General features: G+C 40.9%; 1 protein-coding gene across 3 annotated transcripts in view; it reads left to right on the top strand.

Moving 5' to 3' along the window:
- fancb (FA complementation group B) overlaps positions 1 to 9,911 on the top strand; it is a 43,638-nt gene extending 33,727 nt beyond the window's left edge. For 2 of the 3 annotated variants that reach the window (XM_079821789.1, XM_079821791.1), the window contains exon 10: positions 9,589 to 9,911. Coding sequence is in view for 1 of the 3 variants with exons in the window: in XM_079821790.1 (XP_079677916.1) it covers positions 9,589 to 9,601 (13 nt within the window). In the remaining 2 variants the exon portion in view is untranslated. The remainder of the gene's footprint in view (positions 1 to 9,588) is intronic. The other variant, XM_079821790.1, reaches the window with a different exon arrangement.
- The last annotated feature ends 8,433 nt before the right edge of the window (positions 9,912 to 18,344 follow it).

Here is an 18,344-nt window from a genome sequence, read left to right on the forward strand (position 1 = left end):
TCCTCCATGGACTGCCACCTTAACGTGGTGGAGGGGTTTGAGTACCCGAATGACCCTAGGAGCTATGTTGTCCGGGGCTATATGCCCCTGGTAGGGTCTCCCAAGGCAAACAGGTCCTAGGTGACGGGTCAGACTAAGAGCAGTTCAAAACCCTTATGATGACCAAAAAAAAGAGGACCGTGACGTCGCCCGGTATGGCGCAGCCGGGGCCCCACCCTGGAGCCAGGCCTGGGGTTGGGGCTCGTATGCGAGCGCCTGGTGGCCGGACCTTCCCTCACGGGGTCCGGCCGGGCTCAGCCCGAAGGAGCGACGTGGGGACACCTTCCCGTGGGCCCACCACTCACGGGAGGGACCGTAAGGGGCCGGTGCAAAGAGAATCGGGCAGCAGTCGAAGGCGGGGGCCTAGACGACCCGATCCCTGGACACGGAAACTGGCTCTTGGGACATGGAATGTCACCTCGCTGGCGGGGAAAGAGCCTGAGCTTGTGCGTGAGGTTGAGAGGTTCCGACTAGAGATAGTCGGAATCACCTCTACGCACGGCTTGGGCTCTGGAACCACACTCCTCGAGAGGGGATGGACTCTTTACTACTCTGGAGTTGCCCATGGTGAGAGGCGGCGGGCTGGTGTGGGTTTGCTTATAGCCCCCCAGCTCTGCTGCCATGTGTTGGAGTTTACCCCGGTGAACGAGAGGGTCGTTTCCCTGCGGCTTCGGCTCGGGGATAGGTCTCTCACTGTTGTTTGTGCCTACGGGCCGAACGGCAGTGCAGAGTACCCGACCTTCTTGGAGTCTCTGGGAGGGGTGCTGGAGAGTGCTCCGACTGGGGACTCCGTCGTTCTACTGGGGGACTTCAACGCCCACGTGGGCAATGACAGTGAAACCTGGAGGGGCGTGATTGGGAGGAACGGCCCCCCTGATCTGAACCCGAGTGGTGTTCAGTTATTGGACTTCTGTGCTAGTTACAGTTTGTCCATAACGAACACCATGTTCAAGCATAAGGGTGTCCATCAGTGCACATGGCACCAGGACACCCTAGGTCGTAGGTCAATGATCGACTTTGTGGTCGTTTCATCTGATCTGCGGCCGTATGTCTTGGACACTCGGGTGAAGAGAGGGGCGGAGCTGTCAACTGATCACCACCTGGTGGTGAGTTGGATCCGATGGCGGGGGAGGAAGCTGGATAGACTCGGTAGACCCAAACGTACTGTGAGGGTCTGCTGGGAACGTTTGGCCGAGTCTCCTGTCAGAGAGATCTTCAACTCCTGCCTCCGGCAGAGCTTCGACCGGATCCCGAGGGAGGCTGGAGATATTGAGTCCGAGTGGACCATGTTCTCCACCTCCATTGTCAAAGCGGCTGCTCAGAGCTGTGGCCGTAAGGTCTCCGGTGCCTGTCGAGGCGGCAATCCCCGAACCCGGTGGTGGACACCGGAAGTAAGGGATGCCGTCAAGCTGAAGAAGGAGTCCTATCGGGCCTGGCTGGCTTGTGGGACTCCTGAGGCAGCTGACAGGTACCGACAGGCTAAACGGACTGCAGCCCGGGTGGTCGTGGAGGCAAAAACTCGGGCCTGGGAGGAGTTCGGTGAGGCCATGGAAAAAGACTATCGGCTGGCCTCGAAGAGATTCTGGCAAACCGTCCGGCGCCTCAGGAGGGGGAAGCAGTGCCCTACCAACGCTGTTTACAGTGGCGATGGGCGGCTGTTGACCTCGACTGGGGATGTTGTCGGACGGTGGAAGGAATACTTCGAGGATCTCCTCAATCCCGCCGTCACGTCTTCCATTGAGGAAGCAGAGGCTGGGGGCTCAGAGGAGGACTCGTCCATCACCCGGGCTGAAGTCACCGAGGTGGTCAAGAAACTCCTCGGTGGCAAGGCACCGGGGGTGGATGAGATCCGCCCTGAGTACCTCAAGTCTCTGGATGTTGTGGGGCTGTCTTGGCTGACACGCCTCTGCAGCATCGCGTGGCGGTCGGGGACAGTGCCTCTGGGATGGCAGACCGGGGTGGTGGTCCCTCTTTTTAAGAAGGGGGACCGGAGGGTGTGTTCCAACTATAGGGGGATCACACTTCTCAGCCTCCCCGGGAAAGTCTATGCCGGGGTACTGGAGAGGAGAATCCGGCCGATAGTGGAACCTCGGATTCAGGAGGAACAGTGTGGTTTTCGTCCTGGTCGCGGAACACTGGACCAGCTCTATACCCTTTACAGGGTGCTGGAGGGTTCATGGGAGTTTGCCCAACCAGTCCACATTTGTTTTGTGGATTTGGAGAAGGCATTCGACTGTGTCCCTCGCGGCGTCCTGTGGAGGGTGCTGGGGGAATATGGGGTCCGGGGTCCTTTGCTGAGGGCTGTCCGGTCCCTGTATGACCGAAGCAGGAGTTTGGTCCGCATTGCCGGCAGTAAGTCAGACTTGTTCCCGGTGCATGTTGGACTCCGGCAGGGCTGCCCTTTGTCGCCGGTTCTGTTCATAATTTTTATGGACAGAATTTCTAGGCGCAGCCAAGGGCCGGAGGGTGTCAGGTTTGGGGACCACACGGTTTCGTCTCTGCTCTTTGCGGATGACGTTGTCGTGTTGGCCCCTTCTAACCAGGACCTTCAGCATGCATTGGGACGGTTTGCAGCCGAGTGTGAAGCGGCTGGGATGGGGATCAGCACCTCCAAATCCGAGGCCATGGTCCTCAGTCGGAAAAGGGTGGCTTGCCCACTCCAGGTTGGTGGAGAGTTCCTGCCCCAAGTGGAGGAGTTTAAGTATCTAGGGGTCTTGTTCACGAGTGAGGGGAGGATGGAACGGGAGATTGACAGACGGATCGGTGCAGCTTCTGCAGTAATGCGGTCGATGTACCGGTCTGTCGTGGTGAAGAAAGAGCTAAGCCGTAAGGCGAAGCTCTCGATTTACCGGTCAATCTACGTTCCTACTCTCACCTATGGTCATGAGCTTTGGGTCATAACCGAAAGGACAAGATCCCGGATACAGGCGGCCGAAATGAGCTTTCTCCGCAGGGTGGCTGGGCGCTCCCTTAGAGATAGGGTGAGAAGCTCAGTCACTCGGGAGGAACTCGGAGTAGAGCCGCTGCTCCTCCACATCGAGAGGGGACAGCTGAGGTGGCTCGGGCATCTGTTCCGGATGCCTCCTGAGCGCCTTCCCGGGAAGGTGTTTCGGGCATGTCCAACCGGGAGGAGGCCCCGGGGAAGACCGAGGACACGCTGGAGGGACTATGTCTCCCGGCTGGCCTTGGAACGCCTCGGTGTCCTCCCGGAAGAGCTAGAGGAAGTGTCTAGGGAGAGGGAAGTCTGGGCATCTCTGCTTAGACTGCTGCCCCCGCGACCCGGCCCCGGATAAGCGGAAGAAGATGGATGGGACACAACTTTTATTTTTCACCTTAATTAAAACTAATTCTGGTAACACTTCTCACTAAGGGTAACATTATTAATAAAACTGGTTGTGCTTTTTGTAAGGGTGCTCCGATCAGGATTTTTGGAGCCGATCGTCGATCACAGGAAGCAGTATCTGCCGATACGATCACCGATACCGATCTATTTGAAGCCTTCTTTTTTATCATGTACAATTATTTATCGGGAATTTTACAGACATTCATTCAGGGCCTGAATTTAATTTCTGACAATGGGGGAATCCCCCCCTTAGGTGACTCTTGTCATATAAATGTATATAATTACCTCACCTAAATATTTGATCATGCAGTGCATTTTTGTTTTTAAAGACACATTTTCAGGTAGGTCTAACATCAGTATTGAGTTACGTCTCACAGAAAGTTTTCCTTTTGCGCCTTTGGTTGCGATATTCTTAACGCATATGTTGCACTTTGCTGACTCTGCATCCACTTTTATAAATGTATAAAAGCCGCTTGGCTTTTGGAACCGAAATTTGGCACCGAAAGATAAATGATTTTTCGATACTCATAGTATCAGAGTTTTTCATTCGATACCATAAAAGTATCGCCGTTCGGTGCCCAGCCCTACACGCAATATCTGAATGATTTAAATATGCTACTTCAACATTGTGAAAAGTGTAGGTTTTAGGTCGACGCATATATCAGAGAATAGACTGATCACACGACTGTTACTTATGTGACTTGCTTGACGTTAAAAAGAGTTATTAAACGCAATAACTTGCGAAAAACAACTCCTTGCAGTCTCGCGCTGTCTGACACACACACACCGAAACGTGCGCACGAGCCGTTCTTTTTTTCGTGTCGTGTTACCAGTGTTAATTTCGTTGACGAATAATTTTCGTCAACGACCTTTTTTCACTGACGAAAACGAGACGATAACTAAATATAAACTAGTGTTCGATGACTAAAACTATGACGAAAACTGACTGTAATTTTCGTCAACAAATAAAAACGAGACGAAAATGTTAGGGAGGGATTAGGGAAGAGATCCAGTCAGAACTGATGTCCTGTGTAACAGCACATTTGATTCGAACGTGCTGATCTAACGGCTGGAAAACACGGCGCTGTTGTGCTTCTCCAGGCTCACGCATCCCCAATCCAGCTCTCCAGAGCGGTTCACAATCAATGAATAGCGCACATTTATGCCACGCAATTGTATATGAACTAATGCTGATGAATAATGACAATGTTTACTTTATGATGATTATATAGTAATATGTTTTAGACGGTTGTAATAATGCATATTTTATCTCCTGAACTTGAATGAGCTCCTGCAACTGCAACAGAGGCGCAGCAGACATTTAAAAATAAGAGTCCCGGTGTATTTCGAGCTTGTTTATAATTTAAAAGTCACTCATTATAGAGTATATTCGTATTTAGTTACACAATAAACTGTATTTCATTTAATTCCCATTTAATTCTTAGTCAGGAGGAAAGACCAGTATTTGACACATATTCAATAAAGTATCAGGGTTATAATAGTTCACTAAAACCATTTAAAAAAAAATCATTACTTGAAATCAAATAAATGTTAACTGAAATTAAAAATAAATAAATAAATAAACAAACTTATTTGAAGCTTTAGCTTGACCTGATATGGCCTACTAACTAAAAGAAATAAAGTTATAAAAACTATATAGATGTTTTTAAAAAAACAAGCAAAAAAGTGAATTGAGCTCTCTTACGTGTATTTTTAATGTCAAAAACAAAATGATGTCAAAATTAAATGGAGCTTGAATTGTACTATTACAATTTAACTAAACTCATTAGATTTTAGGAGACTAAAACTAGACTAAAACTAAAAACAATTCAGGTGACTAAAATATGACTAAAACTAAATGGCATTTTAGTCAAAAGACTGACTAAAACTAAATCAAAATTTGCTGTCAAAATTAACACTGCGTGTTACACACTCAAACTGTCAAATACACACACAGTTATGTCAAAATGGCTGTCTTGATGAGTATTCATGTAAACACAGTCGGTTATGCTTATCGTATCGCAATATCGTATCGCAATATCGTATCGCATATCGCATTATTTAAAGGTCCCGTTTTTCGTGTTTTTTTGAAGCTTTGATTGTGTTTACAGTGTGCAATATAACATGTGTTCATGTTTCGCGTGTAAAAAAACAGTATTTTTCACACAATTTACTTATCTGTATACTGCTGTTTTCACTGTCCTCAAAACGGCTTGACAGATTTCCCTGTTCTATGAAGTCCCTCCTTCAGAAATACGTAACGAGTTCTGATTGTGCCCGCGGTTCCCGTGTTGTGATTGGACAGCAGCTTAGCCCACGCAGAGCGCACGTTACCGGAAAGGTCGCGCCTCTCACCATAACGGGGATGCATGCGCTCAATGATCTCTAAGTACAGCGTCCCTGGGAAAGCCAAACAAAGGTGACTTGACTCCGGGATGAAAATAACAGCGTCTCGACGACATGGCAACAAACAAACTATACGAACGCAACCGAACGCAACACTTCCTATTCTCCACGCGGGAGCAACAAGACCACGCCCCCTTTTTCGCGCGTTCTTGTGGGCGGAGGTTAGTCGACATACTGCTCTACTGACGTAATTAAAGCAGGAAATACCAGGATGTAGTCCTAACCAGCCGTTCGCTGTAGGCTTTGAAAGGGAACTTCTGTTAAATAAAATATCTCGCTTGGCATTGAACTTTGAGCTTTATAATTTTACAGGTATTATAAATGCTCTAACAGCAACATTACACACTAACTAAAGTTTGAAAAATGGGATCACGAAGAACAGGACCTTTAACAAGGATATCGCATATCGCATTTTTCTTCAATATCGCACAGCCCTAATTGTGACTGGATTACACAGAAACAAGTAAAGAGTGTTCCCTTTCGTTCAGTCACTACGACGTAACGTTAGTGACTAACGAATGGGGGTTTCGCTTAGAAGCCTATCATCTTCGAGATCTTAGAAAACGGCCAATGGCAGTGCCAATGCCATGAGCATGCAGAATTTGCATACGTAACTCCGCCCCACTGCGTGGGTATGAATAGGAAGTACGTGGCAATATCGCATTACGTTTCTGCTTCGGAGCCAAGAGTACCTACCTCTTCACTCCTACAGCCTTCTGAGACTCTGTCAGCTTCTTCGAGACGAGCAGCTTTCCAGTCGGTGTTGGTGTTACGGCGCGTTCCAGTGATCGCATACTTCCTGCCTGCTGATCTGTGCAGTGATCTGCATCCAGCTGGTGTGTGTTTCCCTGGGCGCTTCGGCATCGACTGCGAAGTTTTCCTCTTACAAAAGAGCTTGCGCGTGGCACATCCTTTTCAGGATGTCTCGCCCGTGCACTTCTTGGTGCGGTCGATTTCTCTCGCCCTCTGATGGGCACGAGCGCTGTCTGACGTGTTTGGGCTTTCAGCACGCTCAGGCAGCGCTCGTGGATAATTCATGTTCTCACTGCGGGAACATGATCATCTCGGTGTTACGGTCGAGACTCCGTGACCTCCGTGCTGATGCCGGAGCGAGAGTTCCCTCTGCTACACCCCAATCTGCGGTCTCCATGAGAGGCGGCACTTTGGCTGGTGGCCAGGGTGACGGTGTGGAACAAAGCTATAAATGCCCGAGTCGGACCCAGAATTGACAGCCATGTTATCTCGGGCCGCCGCGACGCTTGGGTTGGAGTGGAACCCTCTGCCCCGACCTGAGCGCTCGCGGTTGGATGATTGGTTTTTGGGGGCGGCGTGTTCGGACACCCGTCCGGCCACCCCTCCAATACCTTTCTTCCCCGAGGTACATGAGGAGGTTGCGCGGTCCTGGAAGAACCCGTTGTCTTCCCGTGACCGTTCGGCGACCTCCTCCGCCTTCTCCGCCCTCGATGGAGCCGCGGCTAAAGGGTACACAGGGGTCCCCCCAGTCGAACACTCTGTTGCAATGCAACTGTGTCCTCAGAGTGCTTCGACCTGGCGCGGTGACCCAAAGCACCCCTCCAAGGTGGCTCTCTGGTGGCGAAGACCTATAGAGCTGCGGGGCATTTACATTTACATTTATGCATTTGGCAGACGCTTTTATCCAAAGCGACTTACAGTGCCCTTATTACAGGGACAATCCCCCTGGAGCAACTGGTGACGGCTGGGATCGAACCAGCAACCTTCTGCGTATCAGTTCCATGGTTTAACCCACTGGACCACCATCTCCGCTGCTTCGCTGCATGCCATGGCAACCCTCCAGGCTTACCAAGCCCAGATGCTGTGCGACATGCACAAGGGCCGAGTTGACCCAGGACTCAGCAATGAGTTGCGTGCCGCCACCGACCTCGCGGGTAACTCTCACGTGATCTTGAGACCCCGGCTCGGATATGTGCCCAAGGTTCCCACCACTCCGTTCAGAGACCAGGTGGTGAACCTGCAAGCGCTGCCTTTGGAGGAGGCAGACCCAGCCTTGGCACTGCTCTGTCCAGTACGCGCTTCGCACTTACGTAGACAGGACGCAGTGTTTCAGGACCTCAGACCAGCTCTTTGTCTGTTATGGTGGAGAGCGGAAGGGAAGAGCTCTCTCAAAGCAAAGGCTGTCTCACTAGATAGTAGACACCATTGTTTTGGCTTACCAGCAGCAAGGTCGACCATGTCCCCTTGGGGTTAGGGCCCACTCCACTCGGAGTGTGGCCTACTCTTGGGCTTTAGCGCATGGCGCCTCGCTAACAGACATCTGCAGAGCTGCAGGCTGGGCGACACCCAACACATTCGCCAGATTCTACAATCTCCGAGCGGAGCCAGTGTCCGACTATGTACTCGCCCCTACGGGTGGCCGGTAATGGACCAGGCTCAGGTGTCTTCGCTTGCTCGCCATTCCACTCCACGGACTGGATACGTGCGATTATTTTCCTCAGGTGAGCTTCCCGAAAACCCTGAGTTCCTCCAGCACTGTCTACGCTGACTGTCTACGGCCCTCTCTCGAGCCCAGACCCTCGTGTCCGGCCAGGTGCCCCGTGTACTTGGTTCCCCTCCGGCGACCCCCACATGTGTATTTCCACCGTAAGTCTCCGCAGTGAGCAGGTGTCTTTCCCTTGGCAAGTCCCTGCCACCCCTGGGGTTAAAAATCCACCTTCGGCTGGTACCCCAGAGTTTTCCCATATGCAGCCCATAGCGTGTAGGTCATGTGTGTACTCTTAAGTCCTCCCTACGGGTAGGCATCTTGGCATTCCCTCACTGGAATATGCTTCCCAGTGTACCTTGGTATTCCTGTGATAAGTGGGAGTCCTTCGTCCGTACTAGTCTTACGACAGGGAACTCACACTTACGCAGGGCACTGGAAGACAGCTGAGTGGCGTGATTATATTGGGACCCCCATTCGTTAGTCACTTAAGTTACGTCGTAGTGACTGAACGAAAGGGAACGTCTTGGTTACGGATGTAACCCTCGTTCCCTGAGGAGGGAACGGAGACGTAACATCCCTTTGCCACATCCGCTGGAACGGAGGAGTTCAGTCTTGGCTCCTCAGCAGGTAACGTAATGCGATATTGCCACGTACTTCCTATTTATACCCACGCAGTGGGGCGGAGTTACGTATGCAAATTCCGCATGCCCATGGCATTGGCACTGCCATTGGGCGTTTTCTAAGATCTCGAAGATAATAGGCTTCTAAGTGAAACCCCCATTCGTTAGTCACTAACGTTACGTCTCCGTTCCCTCCTCAGGGAACGAGGGTTACATCCGTAACCGAGACGTTCCTTTTAGTTCAGTGTGATACTATAGAACAACAATAGTACATTTAATAAGAGTGGAATATTACAAAATTATGTTTTTGCTCATTACTGTTGTTAATAAAAGTTAATTTTTTTCTGCATAACAAATCAAGCTCAGCGCTTCATTGTTAAATTTCCAATAAACAAACATGTACTATTATTAGTAACTGCACTTATTAACAAAACAATGCAAAACAATAGTAATTTTATGATTAAATTAACCTTATGATTTTCCTCCGCTGGTGCCATTGCTCTCAGATGTTAGTCTGGAGCCCTGTATTATCAAAGTATTTATTTGTAATACAGTGGAAATTATTAGTAGATTTGGTTATCATGTTGATTTACGGTGTGCGTCCCTAAATTTTCTGGTTGTGCCCCTAAAATGTTCAGTTGGGGGCCACTGTGAAAACAGTTAGTCTGGAGCCCTGATAAATTACATTTAATAACACATGTTACTTTGATTTTCTATAGGAATGAAGTCTGAAGTCTTTGGATCCAGATCCACGCTGAGTTTCTGCTGGAGTCTCCCTGCCTCTTAAGATTCTCCAGGGCTTCACGGCTCTAATACTTCTGTGACATTTCCACAGGAAGCACTTAAGCTGCCCGGCACGACCCCTCAGTTTGTCCCCCGCAGGGAAACACGTGCCACATGTGGAGAAACACACCATCCATTACTGTCTGTCCTTCACCTCCTGCCAATGTGTGTGTGTGTTTACTGCTGACAATAAAGGGCTGCACACACTGTATATCCAGAGTTATAAATAAAACTATATTATTGGACTACGCTTTACCAGAAAATACTGTTTTATTCTTTCTACTTAATTTAAATGAGTGTGAGTGAGCGTGTTTGTATAACATTATGACCAGGGTAAGTGAGTAACACTGATGATCTGTTAGTGGGTGGGATATATTAGGCAGCAAGTGAACATTTTGTTCTCAGAGTTGCTGTGTTAGAAGCAGGAGAAATTGTGCAAGCGTAAGGATTTGAGCGAGTTTATAAATATGACTTAGTATGTCATAATTTCTACCTTTTATGTTATAAATATGACTTAGTATGTCATAATTTCTACCTTTTATGTTATAAATGACTTAGTATGTCATAATTTCGACCTTTTATGTTATAAATATGACTTAGTATGTCATAATTTCGACCTTTTATGTTATACATATGACTTAGTATGTTATAATTTCGACCTTTTATGTTATAAATGACTTAGTATGTCATAATTTCGACCTTTTATGTTATACATATGACTTAGTATGTCATAATTTCTACCTTTTATGTTATAAATATGACTTAGTATGTCATAATTTCGAGCTTTTATATTATAAATGACTTAGTATGTCATAATTTCGACCTTTTATGTTATAAATATGACTTAGTATGTCACCATTTCGACCTTTTATGTTATACATATGACTTAGTATGTTATAATTTTGACCTTTTATGTTATAAATATGACTTAGTATGTCATAATTTCGAGCTTTTATGTTATAAATATGACTTAGTATGTCATAATTTCTACCTTTTATGTTATAAATATGACTAAGTATGTCATAATTTCGAGCTTTTATGTTATAAATATGACTTAGTATGTCATAATTTCTACCTTTTATGTTATAAATATGACTTAGTATGTCATAATTTCGAGCTTTTATATTATAAATATGACTTAGTATGTCATAATTTCGAGCTTTTATATTATAAATGACTTAGTATGTCATAATTTCGACCTTTTATGTTATACATATGACTTAGTATGTCATAATTTCTACCTTTTATGTTATAAATATGACTTAGTATGTCATAATTTCGAGCTTTTATATTATAAATGACTTAGTATGTCATAATTTCGACCTTTTATGTTATAAATATGACTTAGTATGTCATAATTTCTACCTTTTATGTTATAAATATGACTTAGTATGTCATAATTTCGAGCTTTTATATTATAAATGACTTAGTATGTCATAATTTCGACCTTTTATGTTATACATATGACTTAGTATGTCATAAATTCGACCTTTTATGTTATAAATATGACTTAGTATGTCATAATTTCGAGCTTTTATATTATAAATGACTTAGTATTTCATAATTTCGACCTTTTATGTTATAAATGACTTAGTATGTCATAAATTCGACCTTTTATGTTATAAATATGACTTAGTATGTCATAATTTCTACCTTTTATGTTATAAATATGACTTAGTATGTCATAATTTCGAGCTTTTATATTATAAATGACTTAGTATGTCATAATTTCGACCTTTTATGTTATAAATATGACTTAGTATGTCATAATTTCTACCTTTTATGTTATAAATATGACTTAGTATGTCATAATTTCGAGCTTTTATATTATAAATGACTTAGTATGTCATAATTTCGACCTTTTATGTTATACATATGACTTAGTATGTCATAATTTCTACCTTTTATGTTATAAATATGACTTAGTATGTCATAATTTCGAGCTTTTATATTATAAATGACTTAGTATTTCATAATTTCGACCTTTTATGTTATAAATGACTTAGTATGTCATAAATTCGACCTTTTATGTTATAAATATGACTTAGTATGTCATAATTTCTACCTTTTATGTTATAAATATGACTTAGTATGTCATAATTTCGAGCTTTTATATTATAAATGACTTAGTATGTCATAATTTCGACCTTTTATGTTATACATATGACTTAGTATGTCATAAATTCGACCTTTTATGTTATAAATATGACTTAGTATGTCATAATTTCTACCTTTTATGTTATAAATATGACTTAGTATGTCATAATTTCGAGCTTTTATATTATAAATGACTTAGTATTTCATAATTTCGACCTTTTATGTTATAAATGACTTAGTATGTCACCATTTCGACCTTTTATGTTATTCATATGACTTAGTATTTTATAATTTTGACCTTTTATGTTATAAATATGACTTAGTATGTCATAATTTCGAGCTTTTATGTTATAAATGACTTAGTATGTCATAATTTCGACCTTTTATGTTATAAATATGACTTAGTATGTTATAATTTCTACCTTTTATGTTATAAATGACTTAGTATGTCATAATTTCGACCTTTTATGTTATAAATATGACTTAGTATGTCATAATTTCTACCTTTTATGTTATAAATGACTTAGTATGTCATAATTTCGACCTTTTATGTTATAAATATGACTTAGTATGTCATAATTTCGACCTTTTATGTTATACATATGACTTAGTATGTTATAATTTCGACCTTTTATGTTATAAATGACTTAGTATGTCATAATTTCGACCTTTTATGTTATACATATGACTTAGTATGTCATAATTTCTACCTTTTATGTTATAAATATGACTTAGTATGTCATAATTTCGAGCTTTTATATTATAAATGACTTAGTATGTCATAATTTCGACCTTTTATGTTATAAATGACTTAGTATGTCATAATTTCGACCTTTTATGTTATAAATATGACTTAGTATGTCATAATTTCGACCTTTTATGTTATACATATGACTTAGTATGTTATAATTTCGACCTTTTATGTTATAAATGACTTAGTATGTCATAATTTCGACCTTTAATGTTATACATATGACTTAGTATGTCATAATTTCTACCTTTTATGTTATAAATATGACTTAGTATGTCATAATTTCGAGCTTTTATATTATAAATGACTTAGTATGTCATAATTTCGACCTTTTATGTTATAAATGACTTAGATTGTCATAATTTCGAGCTTTATGTTATAAATATGACTTAGTATGTCACCATTTCGACCTTTTATGTTATACATATGACTTAGTATGTTATAATTTTGACCTTTTATGTTATAAATATGACTTAGTATGTCATAATTTCTACCTTTTATGTTATAAATATGACTAAGTATGTCATAATTTCGAGCTTTTATGTTATAAATATGACTTAGTATGTCATAATTTCTACCTTTTATGTTATAAATATGACTTAGTATGTCATAATTTCGAGCTTTTATATTATAAATATGACTTAGTATGTCATAATTTCGAGCTTTTATATTATAAATGACTTAGTATGTCATAATTTCGACCTTTTATGTTATACATATGACTTAGTATGTCATAATTTCTACCTTTTATGTTATAAATATGACTTAGTATGTCATAATTTCGACCTTTTATGTTATAAATATGACTTAGTATGTCATAATTTCTACCTTTTATGTTATACATATGACTTAGTATGTCATAAATTCGACCTTTTATGTTATAAATATGACTTAGTATGTCATAATTTCGACCTTTTATGTTATAAATATGACTTAGTATGTCATAATTTCGAGCTTTTATATTATAAATGACTTAGTATTTCATAATTTCGACCTTTTATAATAATAATAATAATAATAATAAATTTTATTTGTACTGCACTTTACATTTGGAACAAATCTCAAAGTGCTATGTTATAAATGACTTAGTATGTCATAAATTCGACCTTTTATGTTATAAATATGACTTAGTATGTCACCATTTCGACCTTTTATGTTATTCATATGACTTAGTATTTTATAATTTTGACCTTTTATGTTATAAATATGACTTAGTATGTCATAATTTCTACCTTTTATGTTATAAATGACTTAGTATGTCATAATTTCGACCTTTTATGTTATAAATATGACTTAGTATGTTATAATTTCTACCTTTTATGTTATAAATGACTTAGTATGTCATAATTTCGACCTTTTATGTTATAAATATGACTTAGTATGTCATAATTTCTACCTTTTATGTTATAAATGACTTAGTATGTCATAATTTCGACCTTTTATGTTATAAATATGACTTAGTATGTCATAATTTCGACCTTTTATGTTATACATATGACTTAGTATGTTATAATTTCGACCTTTTATGTTATAAATGACTTAGTATGTCATAATTTCGACCTTTTATGTTATACATATGACTTAGTATGTCATAATTTCTACCTTTTATGTTATAAATATGACTTAGTATGTCATAATTTCGAGCTTTTATATTATAAATGACTTAGTATGTCATAATTTCGACCTTTATGTTATAAATATGACTTAGTATGTCACCATTTCGACCTTTTATGTTATACATATGACTTATTATGTTATAATTTTGACCTTTTATGTTATAAATATGACTTAGTATGTCATAATTTCGAGCTTTTATGTTATAAATATGACTTAGTATGTCATAATTTCGACCTTTTATGTTATAAATATGACTAAGTATGTCATAATTTCGAGCTTTTATGTTATAAATATGACTTAGTATGTCATAATTTCTACCTTTTATGTTATAAATATGACTTAGTATGTCATAATTTCGAGCTTTTATATTATAAATATGACTTAGTATGTCATAATTTCGAGCTTTTATATTATAAATGACTTAGTATGTCATAATTTCGACCTTTTATGTTATACATATGACTTAGTATGTCATAATTTCTACCTTTTATGTTATAAATATGACTTAGTATGTCATAATTTCGAGCTTTTATATTATAAATGACTTAGTATGTCATAATTTCGACCTTTTATGTTATAAATATGACTTAGTATGTCATAATTTCTACCTTTTATGTTATAAATATGACTTAGTATGTCATAATTTCGAGCTTTTATATTATAAATGACTTAGTATGTCATAATTTCGACCTTTTATGTTATACATATGACTTAGTATGTCATAAATTCGACCTTTTATGTTATAAATATGACTTAGTATGTCATAATTTCTACCTTTTATGTTATAAATATGACTTAGTATGTCATAATTTCGAGCTTTTATATTATAAATGACTTAGTATTTCATAATTTCGACCTTTTATGTTATAAATGACTTAGTATGTCATAAATTCGACCTTTTATGTTATAAATATGACTTAGTATGTCACCATTTCGACCTTTTATGTTATTCATATGACTTAGTATTTTATAATTTTGACCTTTTATGTTATAAATATGACTTAGTATGTCATAATTTCGACCTTTTATGTTATAAATATGACTTAGTATGTTATAATTTCTACCTTTTATGTTATTAATGAATTAGTATGTTATAATTTCGATCTTTTATGTTATAAATATGACTTAATATGTCATAATTTCAAAGCCAGCACATCTCTGAACGTGTGGAGTGAAGGCTGGCCCGTGTGATCAAACAGACGAGCTACTGGAGCTCAAACTGCTCCAGAAGTTAATGCTGGTTCTGATGGAAAGGGCTCAGAATACACAGAGCATCTCAGTTTGTGGAGTATGGGGCGGCTCAGTAAATATGATGATGTCAGTGGAGTTTTTCCTGTTCTGTTTCTCTCTGCAGGTCTGAATCTCTGTGGGATGTTGATGTTGAAGAACAGCCTGAACGCACGTTTCTCAAAAGCTGCAGTGTTGTCTTATGGGATTGAATCCTTCGGTAAGAATGAGGATGAACACTCGTTAGTGTTAGTTGATGCATTAACTAATAGAAATAGACATTTCAGTGTGTTTGGTGCAACTCTTGAGTTGATTGCATCAAACATTTCATTATTTTCTGTGTTTGTTTAATGTTTCTGTCCAATCAACCCCATGATGTGATGTTTAATAACAGTCCACATGCGTCTCATTTCATCTGCCAGACTCTCTGACACGACCAGATAAACCGTGTTTTCAGACAGAAGCAGCACTGACAATATTTCTAACAATCATCCACTTCAAGTGTCCTCGCAGCTGCCAGTGTTACCATGGAAACCAGCATCAGCACCGCAACACCTTCCGTCTCAGTCTGGAGATCATGTCTGAGATCAGGGTGAGTGTGGCTGTCTTGTAACGTTTCTATTTTTTGAAGAATTGCTTTGTTGCATTTATTAATCAAAAAAACAACATTTTCACTGTAAGTAAAGTTTGACTATTTAAAGACTACACTCACCTAAAGGGTTATTAGGAACACCTGTTTGATTTCTCATTAATGCAATTATCTAATCAACCAATCACATGGCAGTTGCTTCAATGCATTTAGGGGTGTGGTCCTGGTCAAGACAATCTCCTGAACTCCACACTGAATGTCGGAATGGGAAAGAAAGGGGATTTAAGCAATTTTGAGCGTGGCATGGTTGTTGGTGCCTGACGGGCCGGTCTGAGTATTTCACAATCTGCTCAGTTACTGGGATTTTCACACACAACCATTTCTAGGGTTTACAAAGAATGGTGTGAAAAGGGAAAAACATCCAGTATGCGGCAGTCCTGTGGGAGAAAATGCCTTGTTGATGCTAGAGGTCAGAGGAGAATGGGCCGACTGATTCAAGCTGATAGAAGAGCAACTTTGACTGAAATAACCACTCGTTACAACCGAGGTCTGCAGCAAAGCATTTGTGAAGCCACAACACACACAACCTTGAGGCGGATGGGCTACAACAGCAGAAGACCCCACCGGGTACCACTCATCTCCACTACAAAGAGGAAAAAGAGGCGACAATTTACACAAGCTCACCAAAATTGGACAGTTGAAGACTGGAAAAAAGTTGCCTGGTCTGATGAGTCTGGATTTCTGTTGAGACATTCAGATGGTAGAGTCAGAATTTGGCGTAAACAGAATGAGAACATGGATCATCATGCCTTGTTCCCACTGTGCAGGCTGGTGGTGGTGGTGTAATGGTGTGGGGGATGTTTTCTTGGCACACTTTAGGCCCCTTAGTGCCAATTGGGCATGGTTTAAATGCCACGGCCTACCTGAGCATTGTTTCTGCTCATGTCCATCCCTTTATGAGCACCATGTCCCCATCCTCTGATGGCTACTTCCAGCAGGATAATGCACCGTCACAAAGCTCCAATCATTTCAAATTGGTTTCTTGAACATGACAATGAGTTCACTGGACTAAAATGGCCCCCACAGTCTCCAGATCTCAACCCAATAGAGCATCTTTGGGATGTGGTGGAACGGGAGCTTCGTGCCCTGGATGTGCATCCCACAAATCTCCATCAACTGCAAGATGCTCTCCTATCAATATGGCCAACATTTCTAAAGAATGCTTTCAGCACCTTGTTGAGTCAATGCCACGTAGAATTAAGGCAGTTCTGAAGACGAAAGGGGGTCAAACACAGAATTAGTTTGTGTTCCTAATAATCCTTTAGGTGAGTGTATATAGGAGTTTAATTTAGTCACTGTATCAAATAAATACCTTAGTTTGTGTTTGTTCTCTTCTAAGTGAACCAAAAAGAAAGCAGATCTAGCCGTTGTAAGGCCTTTCTGTATGCAGTGACACTATCCTTCCACTAAATGCAAAATACCTCTAGTTTTGTTCTCTTCCAGCTGCGCTCCATTTTTCAGCTGCTCTCTAAAGGTCCTCCTTTCACACTGGACGCGATTTTGAAGCGCAAATAATTCGCAGCCTTTCCTCGGCTTTCCTCAGATATAATTCATCTTGTGCTGATCTAAAGGCCCATCTTTGCTCTCATGAATCATCATTTGTTGTCTGCCAAATCGTTTTGACTGAGGGCAAGGTAAAGTTTCATAACTTTATATGTTAGAATATCTAACTTTACCGTTGTACTAGCGATGACTTTGTTTGACTGAATTGTTTGTTTTATTTCTTGTATAGCTTTATACCTTTTACTTTTATAATGACTATTATTGATCACACATAAACTGACAATTAATAGAAAGAGACTGGGTTGTGTTTTATGTCATATTTGATTACAGTGGTAATCATATATATGCACACTTATTGTCTGAACCACATATTAATGTGTTTAATATTTGTTTTTAAATGCAAATGAAAGGAAGCATGGTTGTGTTTTATATTTCATTTGTTATAGATATACATGCAGTGAAGATAGTCAAGGTATGCGTTGCCTGAACCACATTTGTGTGGCTATTAATGTTTAATGTTTTTTAATGAAAATGAAAAGAGCCAGAGTGGTGTTTAATGACATATTTCGTTTTATTGCAGCCTAAAATATACACACAGGAGTGAGAGCGAGCTGTCATCCGGGCGCAGCTCCGCATCTATTTCGCTTCAAAAGCTCGATTTATACGCTTATGGGCCTCGTTGTCCTACGCCGTTGGACTATTTTCTTTAATCTTCTTCAAGTGCAAAAGAGCAACTTAAGGGCCAGATTTACTAACAGCTTCGGTTTGGTTCTGAAGGCTTGTCACATCAGTTTTTTGCTATTCTATTCTTGGGCGACAGGAACAGAAATAGGTTAAGGAGAAAAACA

The sequence above is a fragment of the Gobio gobio genome (assembly GCF_949357685.1).
Source record: "Gobio gobio genome assembly, chromosome: 7".
Lineage (NCBI taxonomy): Eukaryota > Metazoa > Chordata > Actinopteri > Cypriniformes > Gobionidae > Gobio > Gobio gobio.